Source organism: Suillus paluster (assembly GCF_016628075.1).
Source record: "Suillus paluster strain FC165 chromosome Unknown EDB91scaffold_89, whole genome shotgun sequence".
NCBI lineage: Eukaryota > Fungi > Basidiomycota > Agaricomycetes > Boletales > Suillaceae > Suillus > Suillus paluster.
The window spans coordinates 83175-96368 of NW_024537649.1; the positions used below are offsets into that span (position 1 = coordinate 83175).

Consider the following 13194-nt stretch of genomic DNA (forward strand, 5'->3'; position numbering starts at 1 on the left):
GATGTGCGTTCACGTGGCTCATGGCGTGGCCCCAATAATTCCTCGCGTCGTTGATTTATCTGTGATATAACATGCTCACGAGATTCAAGGTGGGTCATCATAGCAATCATTGTCTTCTTATTTTTTGCTGTCATTGGGTACCAATGCTTGGCTCGCCAGTGCTCGAGTTCTCCCTAAAAATAGCATGTCAGATGTTTGATAGTAGTAGTGAGAATTCGAATATACTTACTGATTGTGTGGAATAGCTATCTGTGGTACCAAAATGTCGGATTGTGTTAGGATAACGTCCAAGAGCGTGAAATTTATAAGTTGACAAATTGAGGGCCTTGAACTTGGGACCGGACTTCTGCTTCCCTTTCCCTGAAGATGAAGGCTGTTTAGCTGCTAATGCAGCCTCTCGTCATCCTTGCGCTGCATACTCGTGAGGGAGTTCCGTTGTGTGGTAGCAGCTGCATGTAATCTTGTAGAACGTTCAAATGGACTGACCCAAGACCACAGTTGCAGTATCAAAGAATACGAGTGTATCTTCTGTGTGCATGTGAAGTTTCGCACATCCATGCCAAACAGAGAGATCAAATAGCAGATCGAGCACTATTTTATTGTGGGGTTCTGGCAATAGGTTCTCAAACACAGGCATAGCACACTGTGAAGATTAAAGATAGACAAATGATGATGATTAAGATCAACTTACCTTCAATAGGTCCTCAAAGTCATGAGTGGCAAGTTTTTTCATGGCCAATGCATTGTGATGGAAACGATGAATTGTACCCCTTCCAAATGTTGGTACTCCTCGGTATCTAATGCAACCTACTGTGAGCTCATAGGACAAATTATATACAAAATGAAAATTACCGTCTATTGAGATCTTGAATCACATTCCCTCCGGCCGCATGAAGTATGCGCATCAAATGAGTGAACTGTGCCTTCCAAGCACCAATCTTGAACTCATGAAGCTGATCAACAACAAACATATCAAACATATTGAATCCATGATCGGCCAGTCTTTCAGAAAAGGCACTCTGAAACTATATATTAGTTAAAAGAAATGTAGAATATGCAGCATTACTTACATGGATCAGAACGTATGATGCTTCATTGAGAAGTGCTCTGACATGACTCCCACCCACAGGCACTCCAAGCCGGAAAATCAACTGTCAAGCTTCTTCAACAACTGTCATCATCTAAAGTCATCGACTCACTGGCTAGTCACGTGACTCTTCATGTCGAGTTTCATCCCCATCTTGTGGACGTTGGCCTTCTTGACGAGGCAGCATGGGCAAAGACACTGTCCGAGAAATTTTATAGTAGCAAGGAGAACCCTGTGCAATGTGTTGGTCAATGCCTCATGTCTCACATGTAACATGAAACATGTACTCACTTTTCCGGATAATCAGCTGAATATGAAAAGAAATGTGGAGATACTCTTTGTGTGATCCTATCAGAGCACCGGATCACTATTCTGTGCTCATATGCTTCCATAAACTTACTGTCGAGAATTAATCTCCACACAGTGTGCATCAGCTCATGTTTCAGATGTGTATATACATCACTTGAGGTGGCCTCTCCAAATATGTCGACATATATTTCCTGTAGATTATCAGGAAGCTGAGAATCATAAGCACAAGTAAGATGCCAGTATTGAATGATATGACGTACTGTTGGAATATACGCCAAATGATGGGACGCATGAGCTGTGGGTTTGCCTTGTGTATACTTGGACTGGTTGCCTAAAAATACATAAAAAGGCCATAGGGATGTATCACCAAAACTAGCCAGGTGTGTGGCATCTGACCAGACCATGTCTGAGGTGACAATGCGTTCAAGATCATCTCCAGGGTCATGAGGAAGGGCGTTAACTTTTTTGTAGGCTTCCATCAAGGTGGGGGATGTATATGCCTCTGAGAAGACTTTGACCGTGCGGTTGTCAGGAGTGGTCCAGAACTGATTGAACAGAGTCATATTAAAGGTCTGCAAGATGTTGCTCTCGAATGCGTGCGTGATGATATCTGTCAAGGAACAGTGGTAAACACCTGGGATCTCAAGTTCAGGCGCATTGGCTTCTGATGGGAACTTCATCTTCTCCTTCGGTAATTGAACCTTGATGGTGGATTGGCGCCATCCATATTCTTCTCGAAAGGGGTTGGACTTATCTTCGATATACTTGTCCAATAACTTCATTTCACATGTGAAATTAAATCCTCTCATGTGTGAGAGCGAGCAAAGGGGGTCTGAACTAAGGTATTCTGCGAGGCAATTGACATTAACCCCTGAATTACTATTTGTTCCAGAATGATGCCATGCCATTAGAACTCCGGAGGTGTGGTTTGAGAATGCATCGAATAAATGATCAGCAGTGATTTCGGGTGTGGGGAGTCCAGGGTGGGTTCCAGAAGGTGCGCACTGTTCACCATTGAGGGTAGGAGCATCTGTCATGCCCTCTAACGTCAAATCACCCTCTGGTGCTTGAGTGGGACGTGTGGGGTACACACGGTAAAGCCCCATCACATCAGGCTCTGTCTGGAATGGAATAAGTGCAGGGGCAAGATCTTCAGGCTCAGAAACCAGGGCTGGGGACAAAGACAGCACCCGATCTTGATTGCCTTGATCGTTGGTGGCATATGTGCCAGGTATGTAGCTGACCCTGGAAGGTAGTCAATGAATCGACGGGGGATGCGGACTGCACGTCCAGAGCACTTAGATGTGACTGGGGGAGGTGAGGGCGAGTGGGGAATGTTTGATGGTCCTGTAAAATCTTCATCCTTGTAAAGTTAGCGTCACTGAAGTAGATATAAATAAATGGTTGAAATTACTTGCTCAAACATGATGCCCTCATTAACATCCATCTGAGCTCCATAGTCAACTCCCCCTTCTTCATCATCTATACCTTGCTCAATTATTTCTTCCCGCTCAATGTGCGTCCGCTTGGACTTCTTGCCAGACTTCTGACTTGTAGCATTTCTTGGTGCTGAAAGCGGAACTCGTGAGATTCAACACTTTGTTTTGTGAGCATTGTGAGGCATGTCCAGATAATTGTTTCTGGGTAGGAAAGGTTTTACCGCAGCCCAGACATGCCAAGTCCAACATCAAAGGAGGTTGATTCCAAGAGTGAGACATCGATGCACTTTATATCCCTCACTCAAACCAAGGAGGAAACTCTGGAAACTCTGATCAATGCATTATCATTACATGCCAGGAATATAGAATACAAAAGTAGGAAAGTAGCATGGAGGGGTTAGCATGTTAACCCACCAGTATCGCAGTGCACAATCACCCTCAATGGACATAAAGGTGGGGCTGTGTGCTGGTTCCTTCATCAGTAAGGGATCCACTGGTTCCTGCGAAGACCCACCATGAAGATTACTGAGGGAAGTGTAGAAGTCAATACCCTCGAAGAGGGTATCAATCCCGAGGGACAGAGGAGCAACATTGAGAAGCAAGAGGTCCTGAGTCTTCTCAGAAGTGTCACCAGAAAGGATGGCATCCTGGACGGTGGCACTATAAACAACAGCCTCATCAGGGTTGATACTCTTGTTAGGCTCCTTGCCATTGAAGAAGTCAGACATAAGCTTGACGATACGGGGAATACAAGTAGAACCACCGACCAGAATGATTTTGTGGACATTGGCCTTGTCGATCTTGGAATCCCAGAGATAAGCAACAGCCTCATCAGGGTTGATGCTCTTGTTGGGCTCCTTGCCATTGAAGAAGTCAGACATGAGCTTGATGATATGGGGAATACAAGTAGAACCACCGACCAGAATGATTTTGTGGACATTGGCCTTGTCGATCTTGGAATCCCGGAGAACTTTCTCAACGGGCTTGAGCGTGCTGCAGAATGCCATGAGTGACCAAGGTGCTCAGAGCAGCCGCCTGCGTGTGCAAACCTAAAGAAAGCTATTAAAAAATTAGAAAATTAAGAAGAGGATTCCCTTAGTGCTCAGGGACCTAGGAGACACAAGATAACAGCGGTTGGTCATGCAAAGTGCATGTATTGGTCTCTGGAATGGGTGGGCGCCCAATGGTACTAACTAAAGAACAAAAACTCCTAAGTTCAAATTATTTTTTGGGTGTTGATTTAAATGTCCGCCAGCAAATTATGGCTCACTGATATTAGATAGTTGACGCGAAAAATCCAAGTTGCATCCTTAATGTTATACTACCACTGTATCACCTACTATTTTTTTTCTTAATGTCACTGCCTGATGGACCCCTCGACATTAGCCACAAGTTCGGTGTTGACGGCAATTTCATTGTCATCAATGTTGAAAATCTTCTGATTGACTGGCCTACATACCTGGTTAAGTTTACACCAAAGAATCCAGGCCCTGTCGTAAGTTTACATGTCACAATAACCGAGTATTATGTTAACTATGTTACAGAAGCTCATCTTGCACTTAAAAGATGCGTCAAAGCTCACCTGGGATCAAGACAGCGACACAGAGACACCAGCAGTAAAAAAATCAGGCAAACTGTTACAGCTGTGTTGTTCTATGAACTTCTTTCTTCTTCCCTTGATCCACGCTGACTATGCATGACTCTTATCGCTCTATATTTAGTTCAGTATGACTCAGACACCTCATTGCTCACACATGTAGCTTACTGATCATTACCTATTATTACGTCATACCCTGTACCCTGTTTACTATATAAACCCTGGCTAGGTGATGCTGATTCCTCAGCTTAACCTACACTGGTTTTCCTCTGAACATCTGACTTGATTCTAAGCTACCTCTTCGGTACTTAGTCTATACTTGAACTTGGACATTCTTTAGACAGTTGTCTAGAACGTATTGACAGACCTTTGGTCTTATTGGTTGATTGTTTGCCTGCGTTATACTTCGGTGTAACACAAACGGTATGTTACTGCTTGTTGCACTGGCGAGTACATAGATTGATGTATTTCCCTAGATCCTTGCACAGCACCATGACGGACACTAGTATATCAATCTCGGAGACGTCTTATAAGCCAAAGTATGTTTTTTGTGTGTCTAACCTCACTGTACTTGCAGGAATGTCTCTACGCTCACCTGGTCCATTTCAGTGCACTTCCTAGGTATTCAAAAAGAGCCTGCCTCGGTCATGAAAAAATGCAAGTTTCAAGATGAAAGTTCAATTTGGCCCCCTCACCGTGCACATGCCTTCAAACCAGTATTAGACTTACCGATCTCAGTGTTTGACAAGCTCACCATTTTGCCTGCTGGTGTATCAGCTGTGACTGGGGATATTGTGTAGTTTTCATTTCACACATACTGTTGTGTTATGTTCTCGCTCTTGCTTTGCTAACTTTGCATACTTTCACATACTTTCGCATACTTACTTGTTGTTATGCTGTCACCTGTCTCACTGCATATGTTGTTGCTCATACTTGTTGTAGCATCAAGATTAATTGTAATACAAGGCGACCACCAATTATATAAAAACATTTGATAACTTTAGTCAACTGCTGAAATATGACCATCACATGGCAGAATTCATAGCCCACCGGAAAACTCCTGTGTAGTATCATATTGACATGTACTATTGCATACTATTCCTTAATATTATACCACTTACTACTTTTCCATAGTACTATATTACCATGCCTCACAAACAACATGCCATATCGATCAGTGCATCTGAAGGCAGTAGCGCCTCTGAATCTGACTCCACGATCTCAAGAGACGCGTCATCAACATGTTCATCTCCAACTCCAATCACCAAAAGTAAGGCGCAAAAGGTGTCCAATAAGGACAAAAAGGCTGAGAAAAGGCCAGTGAAGTGAGTTGCAAGCACTGACTGACAAAATCATTCCTGTTAATAGTGCATATATTCACAGAAAACCTAATAGTAGGGATGATTCTAATGAGAGGTAGTAGATCTCACTCCTATTTCGTGAGAGAACTGACTGGCAGTGGAATAGGGACCGATGTCTGCACGTTGCATGTTGGATTCTGTGTGTGATCAACATGTATGTTGCCCTCAAGGATACCTTTAGGATCGGTATGCTCCTCGAGCAGGAAGAAGCTGCCAAGGATGGCACTCTGATTGAGGACAATGCCACCAAGAAGGAGCGCCATGCAATCCTTCAAAATGTGTAAGTGCCTTTGTTTTCTTATTAAAATACCTGAACATTGTTTGGCAGGAAAAAAGAAGTACAAGAGCATTACTTTAGGACCTACAACAGGATCCTCATCAGCGCACCCTACCTCCACACCCTCATAACGGGTAATACCAAGAAACATTGAAAGGAGTTGGATAGTATCCTGTCTGAGGTGCGTATACTAATCCATGTAGTGTACAGAATTGTTAGCGCTAATTCCATGAGAAGATGCAGGACACCATTGGGCAAATATGCCCTGAAGACGCAAGTAAACTAAAACCTTACATAGGACATTATGCAGCTGTGGAGCCTGACATGAAGGGGCTGGAACTGCTGATTTTCTCCGACAATAAGAAGTCCCGCACTAGGATGGGAGTTAACCACCCCCAGATTGCTGCCATGCTCTGTCCGATCAAACACCTTACATTGTACAATGAGGATCACAAGAAGTAAGTTTATATTTACCCAAAGTGTTGCATTTTAAACGATTTTGCAGAATTCAAGCACAGCTGCAAAATGGAGAGGTAAAGATGCATGCAGCTGCATGGCCTGCATTTGCATATGAGGGCGATTCACCTGGAGAAAACTTCGATCTGCTGAATATGCAAGATGGCCTTTTCAAAGGCTATCTTATGAAATGGGTATGTAACATGTTTTTCTTTCTTGGCACTGGCTCGACTTTTGACAACAGGTTTTCCGTCATATATTCAAGGGTCCTTCCTCCGCACTTGTCAAGGACAGAGAGGCCGTAACCACCTGCTCAGGCAATGCGAAGCTTCACAACATGACACGGGTGGATGCCGAACATATTGCCTATACATTTGTCCAGGCATGTATGTCGTTACCTATCTGTGAATATCTTTTACAACATAATTTGTAGTGCTGTTTCAGTATTTCATCACGCAACAACTGGCAGGCAACTGATGGTAATTACAACTATCATGACACATACTACCGAATCATCAAAGCCATTCGGGACCCATTCGATCAGGAATGGGCAGATTCATTGCTCAAGTGGTGGAACATGTAAGTATTATTTATCCTCTGCCTTCATACTGAGCTATACTTCTCATAAAGGTCTGTCTTTGGTGACAAGGCAGGTGTGCCTGTCTTTGATGTCAGCGATGACGACAATGAAGAGGAGGATGATTTAATCATCATGAGAAAACAGTTTGCAAGTCGTGCTGCAGCAGCACAAGTCGAGGTTTGTGTATGTTCTTACTCCGGGATATTTTACTAATTTGTCATTTCAGTCTGTATCTATGAAAGCACAGCCCAGCAAAGGTAGTACTCTTTCTGATCCTAACCCTGATAAATCCATGATGGACATGACTTTGACTCCTGCCACTATGCCACCTCCCATCGAAGAACCTACTCCTCCCCCAGCCAGGGCAATTCCTAAGCCTCATCCTGTCAAACCTACTCCACAGAAGAAGGCGCCGCCTGAAACTGTGGCTCCCATCGAAGAGACTCCAGCTAGGGCTAGGCGGAGTCCTGTCAAAGTTACTCCACAGAAGCAGGCACCGCCTGCAACTGTGGCTCCCATCCCCTCTGGTTCACGCACTGGCACCTGAACATCCAAGAAACGTGGCAGGTCCAATGTTGTGGAATCTGATGGTGAGATATCCGAGCTGACAGAAGAGGAATCAGATGCGCCTGCTCCATCAAAGCGTGCCAGGAGAAGCAAGGGCGCCACCACTACTGTGACCAAGAGGACACGCAGGAGCAGTGTTAAGACTGTGCTCAGGGGTAAAGCGGATTCTGAGGGGCTTGGCTTCAGCTCATACGCTGCGCCCCTTACCCGAGTATGTGCCCCTAATTTCGGAATGTAGTCCAACACAAATTCTATGGGTTCCGACAGGACATTGGAACAGGGGTCCTCTGAAGGAGGACCAATGGACTACTAGGTGAGTGTGGGAAAGTCGGGCAGGGGTTGTTCCACCCAACAGGAGGGAAGTGGGAAACTACTGTGGTTGGAACCAACAGTAGAAGCGGAGTGGGAGGGAACTGCTTGGATGAAGTCTGACGCAGAGCGGAACGGAGGGGACAGATGCAAGAGTGTGGGGTTTAGTTCCGATGCACGGGAAGTCGGATGAGCGGAGGAACGGGGGAATGGGGAAATGGGGGAATGGGGGAACAGAGGATCGGAGGAATGTAGGAATGGGGGAATGATGGAACGACGGAACGATGGAACGGAGGGACAACAGAACAGTGGAACCAGCGGGATGGAGGAACGGGGAAGCGGGGAAGTGGAGGATTGGAGGACAGCTGACCTAGGGAGTCAATCCCCTAGGCCGGGAAACAGGAGTTTGACTTGGGATAAGCTTTAAGTCAAAGGGCAGAAGAGCAGGGCTTAGAAAAGGTAATATTCAGACTGAGTATCTACAGACAGATGTACATATGTTTATATACTCTAAGTAATTAGCATAGCATAGCAGGAGGCTATGTGCTGAGTGTACAGGATAAGAAGATGACTGAAACATACAAGAATAAGGCTCGGAGAAAAGTATGTACGCAACGGATCAATAATTGCTAGGGTATAGGGATTACCAGGTACCCGAAAAGTGGAACTATGATACTAAATGGGGATAGGACCAGTTGAGTGGTTCCTAGTCTAGGGGTGGACCGGTGAGGCAGTCGGATGGATTAATAGTCGGGTGGGACAACACAAGCGGAACCAAAGGAACCAAACAGGTCGGAAAAGCGGAGGGAGTAGGAGTAGGGTCGGGTGGACCAATAGGGTGGAGGAGCGGAACCCCAGATAGGGTCGGATGGAAGGGGTATGGAGTTGGAGGACATAGGGGTAATGTCGGAAAAGTGGAACGGAGTCAGGCAGAGGTAGCAGGGCTAATCCTGCTGAGATGCACTTTGTGCATTGTCGGGGAAGGAGGAATGAAGCGGACGGGGAAACAGGGGGTCGGACCAGGGGTGGGGATGTTCATGGGTGGTATTGGAGGTGCTCAGATCCGGTATATGACAAGCAGGAAGTAAACCTTGTTTCAGTACGTGGTCTATCAGTTTCTTCGGAACATTTTACTGACTATGTGGTATAGTTTAGTTTACGTCACCATGCATCATGCTCACTGTATTCTGCTACCACTCGTCATGTTTTCTTTTGTCATGTTTTCTTTCACTATCACATTGCAGTCTCTGGACTCTTGTTACCATCGCACAACTGCCAGACTCTCACAATTGTACTCGTCGTTTTCATGCTGTCACACATACCTGTATTGGTTGCTCGTGTTTTCTTCATGCTCGGTTTACATGCAATGCTTGTACTATGTTACAATGATATATGCTTACCCAAAACAAACAGTCCGATAAGGTGTCAGAAGGTGCCAGCAAGTGCCAGTAGTTCAGCAAGTATACAGCATATGATGATGGATAGATCAAATCAATGAGCACATGCCAACAAATCCATCATCATGATTGACCAATGCTCTAGAAATAGGTTCCTAAGTAAGACTATATCTAGATGCTCTGGAGCTGCTGGTAGATACTGTATCATTATATAACCTTTGCTTGGTATATCTGGGTTGTGAAGTTTTGGTGATGTAAACCAGACTTGTAGTTGTCAAAGGGAAGTGGAGTGGTGGGTCTAGCTCTTCTAGTCCCCCCAATAGTATAGATGTGATCCCTCCTGTGAGTAGCCTCACAATGAAGAAAGTTGGCAATGGCTGGTTGTAAGTCAGGAAGGCCAAACTTAATGGCAGCATCATCAACAGATATATTTCTGATGGAAGGGTCATAGGCAAGGTGAAATGCTGTGTGTTCAATAATGAATGAGCACAATGGCACAGGGACCATTCCCATTTCCCTGTGCTGGAGGGTCTTGGCAATTTCAAAGTAATTGGTGATCGGACACGAATGTCCATGGTATTTGATCATTGCCAGAAGGTCTGCTGGGATATCATGATTGTCATCATCATCAAAATCAACATAGTCATCAACATTGCCATCGTCATCTGAACCCTGCTGCTTCGAGTCTGGCATATTGTTGAGCAGACTCATAGTGAGGTCAAAGTGGCGGCATTTATCAGCACGGTCAAGATGGCAACATATCTGGGGGTCATAGTTATTGTTATTGCTTGAGCAAGCAGGATCCTTGATTTCCATTATATGTGCATGCTCCGTGGTGTTGGCAGTCCATTGCAGAGGAACTCTAGTGTTCCTTATGCTCAGAACTATGGACTGCATGAGCTCTAGCTTCAGTATGTACCAGTTCTCAATGGCTCTGCCTGTCATATACCAGATCCGGGTACCTCCAATACCACCTGTGAACATCCCTGCCCCTGGTCCAACCCCCTGTTTTCCCATCCACCCCATCCCCCCTTCCCCGACAATGCACGAAGTTTATCTCAGCAGGACTAGCCCTGCTACCTCTGCCCAACCCCGTTCCACTTCTCCGACACTACCCCTATGTCCTCCGACACTATACCCTTTCCATCCGACCCTATCTGGGGTTCCGCTCCTCTGCCCTATCGGTCCGCCTGATCCTACTCCCTCCGCTTTTCTGACCCGATTGGTTCCTTCAGTTCCACTCGTGTTGCCCCACCCAACGATTAGTCCGCCCGACCACCTCACCGGTCCACTCCTAGACTAGGAACCACTCAACTGGTCCTATCCCTGTTTAGTATCATAGTTCCACTTTTCAGATCACCGGTAATCCCTATACCCTAGTGATTCTGATCCATCGCATACATACTGTTCCCGAGCCTTATTCTTGTATGTCTCAGTCATCCTATTGTAATCCTGTACACTCAGCACATAGCCTTCTGCTATGCTATGCTCATCACTTAGAGTATATAAACATATGTACATTTGTCTGTAGATACTCAGTCTGAATATTACCTTTTCTAAGCCCTGCCCTTCTGCTCCTTGAGTTAGGCTTAACCCAAGTCAACTCCTGTTTGTTGACCTAGGGGATTGACTCCCTAGGTCGGCCACTCCCCCGCTCCTCCACTCCTCCACTCCTCTGTTCTGCTGTTCTGCTGTTCTGCTGTTCTGCTGTTCTGCTGTTCTGCTGTTCCGCTGTTTCTTCTGTTCCCCCATTCCTCCATTCCTCTGTTCCTCTGCTCATCCGACTCCCCACACATCAGCTGCCTTTCCCATGCGTTGGAACTGATCCCAGCACCCTGCTACATCCATCCCCTTTGTTCTGCTCTGCTTCGGACTTTGTCCGAGCAGTCCTTTTCGCTCTGCTTCTACTGTTGGTTCCGACTGTGGTAGCCTTCAACCTCTCTCCTGTTGGGTGGAACAACCCCCGCCTGACTTTCCCGCGTTCACCTAGTAGTCCATCAGTCCTCCTTCAGAGGACCCCCATTCCAATGTCCCATTGGAACTCATAGAACTCGTGTCAGACTACATTCCAAAATTAGGGGCACATACTCAGGTAAGGGGCGCAGCACACAAGCTGAAGCCAATCCCCTCAGACTCTGCCTTACCCCTGAGCATGGTCTTAACAGGTACCGAAAGTCCATCAGAGCTCATATGGCAGTCATCACAGCGCTAGGTACTGCATCCATGCTGACCATGATGATTGAGCACTGGATGTTGCGTTGAGTGCATCCCATAACCTGTTCAAGCTTTGAAATCCTGCCATGAAAATGACGGAACCCAGTGATGGCCTGCAACACAGAGAACCAAAAATCAATCTCTGTATCACCGACTGCACAAATAAGCCACTTCACATTGTGTTGTAGAACTTGCAATGAATGAGGTGAAGAAATTTGGGAGTGAGAAAATGTGATAGATCACTGAGGAGCCAATCCAGCCAGAAAGGTATATTCACACCATTCAAATGAAACTTCTGTGCCTCACGAAAAAATGCCTCAATGTCGTTGGAATCAACTTTACTCTGTGCAATGGCCAGCTGGGAGAGTGTAGTTGCTCGTGTGCAGAGACTCATGACAGAAAGGGTCTCCAAACTGTTTGTACATGGCCATGGGGAGGTTTTCCTGCCAACAGCAGCCAGCATCATGGCCTCCAGTGTGTCAACAATATAGCTCACGAGTGGCATAAAACAGTAGTGACTGTGTCCAACAGGGTCTGACAGCATGACCCCTTCGCGAGCGGCTAGCTTGAGTGGATGTAGAACAATATTCAAGCATTCATGAATGAGGCAATCCTTGAGTACACCTTGCATGCATTTTTCTTGTAGATGAATTTTGGGACAGGGAGTAGAGCAGTAAGTACAAAGGCATTCAAAGACGACTTGAGTCATGTGGACATGCATATGCTAGCAAGGCTAACAAGAAGGGGATGTGCGACTCTGTCGCCAGTCATGGTTGATATATTTGTCTTGTCAGATGATAAGATGGTCCCAAGGAGTGTTGCACCTCTTGGTAGGGTTGACTGTCTGAAAACCAATAAGTACGACAATTCACACAGATGAAACTATGTGTATCTGCATATTCCATGCATCATCACCGGTCATCCATTCCAAATACATGCAGCACAGCCACTGCGCAGTGGTATACACCCTGCAAGGCGTGAAGTCCAGCTGATTGTGAAAGGCAGGATGGTTGAGAAGGCTCAAAATACAATCCAGGGGATCATGCCAATACAACACAACAGGTGATTTTGTGGGATGTTGTTATGGCTGTGTTGTTCTATGAACTTCTTTTCTTCTTTCCCTTGATCCACGCTGACTATGCATGACTCTTATCAATCTATATTTAGTTCAGTATGACTCAGACACCTCATTGCTTACACATGTAGCTTACTGATCATTACCTATTATTATGTAATGCCCTGTACCCTGTTTACTATATAAACCCTGGCTAGGTGACACTGATTCTTCAGCTTAACCTACGCTGGTTTTCCTCTGATCATTCTGACTTGATTCTAAGTTACCTCTTCGGTACTTAGCCTTTACTTGAACTTGGGTGTTCTTTAGACAGTTGTCTAGAACATATCGACAGACCTTTGGTCTTATTGGTTGATTGTTTGCCTGCTGTTATACTTCAGCGTAACAGATGTGCTGTAGGTATCATTTGAGACATCCAGTGTGGACCACTGGGCAACATTTTCGCTCTGCCACATAGTTCCTTGGCTGAACAGAACGACAATAGAAGGGTCTTTATCTGAACCAGACACTTTCAAAAATTGTAAAT

The 13194-nt window shown here is 45.5% G+C and overlaps 4 protein-coding genes across 4 annotated transcripts; 2 read left to right on the forward strand and 2 right to left on the reverse strand.

Moving 5' to 3' along the window:
* Positions 1-3395: 3395 nt before the first annotated feature.
* EDB91DRAFT_1001974 (heat shock protein 70 family) lies at positions 3396-3836 on the reverse strand (the record flags this gene model as incomplete). The annotated part of the gene is made up of 2 exons (XM_041312246.1): positions 3396-3509; positions 3660-3836. Coding segments are annotated over 2 exons (291 nt in total), but the record flags the coding sequence as incomplete, so codon positions are not given.
* A 353-nt stretch (positions 3837-4189) lies between these two features.
* EDB91DRAFT_1086212 (uncharacterized protein) lies at positions 4190-4938 on the forward strand (the record flags this gene model as incomplete). The annotated part of the gene is made up of 4 exons (XM_041316006.1): positions 4190-4330; positions 4380-4451; positions 4745-4855; positions 4909-4938. 4 exons carry the CDS (start codon positions 4190-4192, stop codon positions 4936-4938), a joined length of 354 nt encoding a protein of 117 aa, XP_041172034.1.
* Positions 4939-6307: 1369 nt separating this feature from the next.
* EDB91DRAFT_1060800 (uncharacterized protein) lies at positions 6308-7109 on the forward strand (the record flags this gene model as incomplete). The annotated part of the gene is made up of 4 exons (XM_041314377.1): positions 6308-6528; positions 6576-6720; positions 6771-6919; positions 6971-7109. The coding sequence occupies 4 exons, from the start codon at positions 6308-6310 to the stop codon at positions 7107-7109; spliced, it is 654 nt and encodes a 217-aa protein (XP_041172035.1).
* Positions 7110-9586: 2477 nt separating this feature from the next.
* EDB91DRAFT_1086214 (uncharacterized protein) lies at positions 9587-10090 on the reverse strand (the record flags this gene model as incomplete). The annotated part of the gene is made up of 1 exon (XM_041316007.1): positions 9587-10090. One exon carries the CDS (start codon positions 10088-10090, stop codon positions 9587-9589), a length of 504 nt encoding a protein of 167 aa, XP_041172036.1.
* Between the last annotated feature and the right edge of the window lie 3104 nt (positions 10091-13194).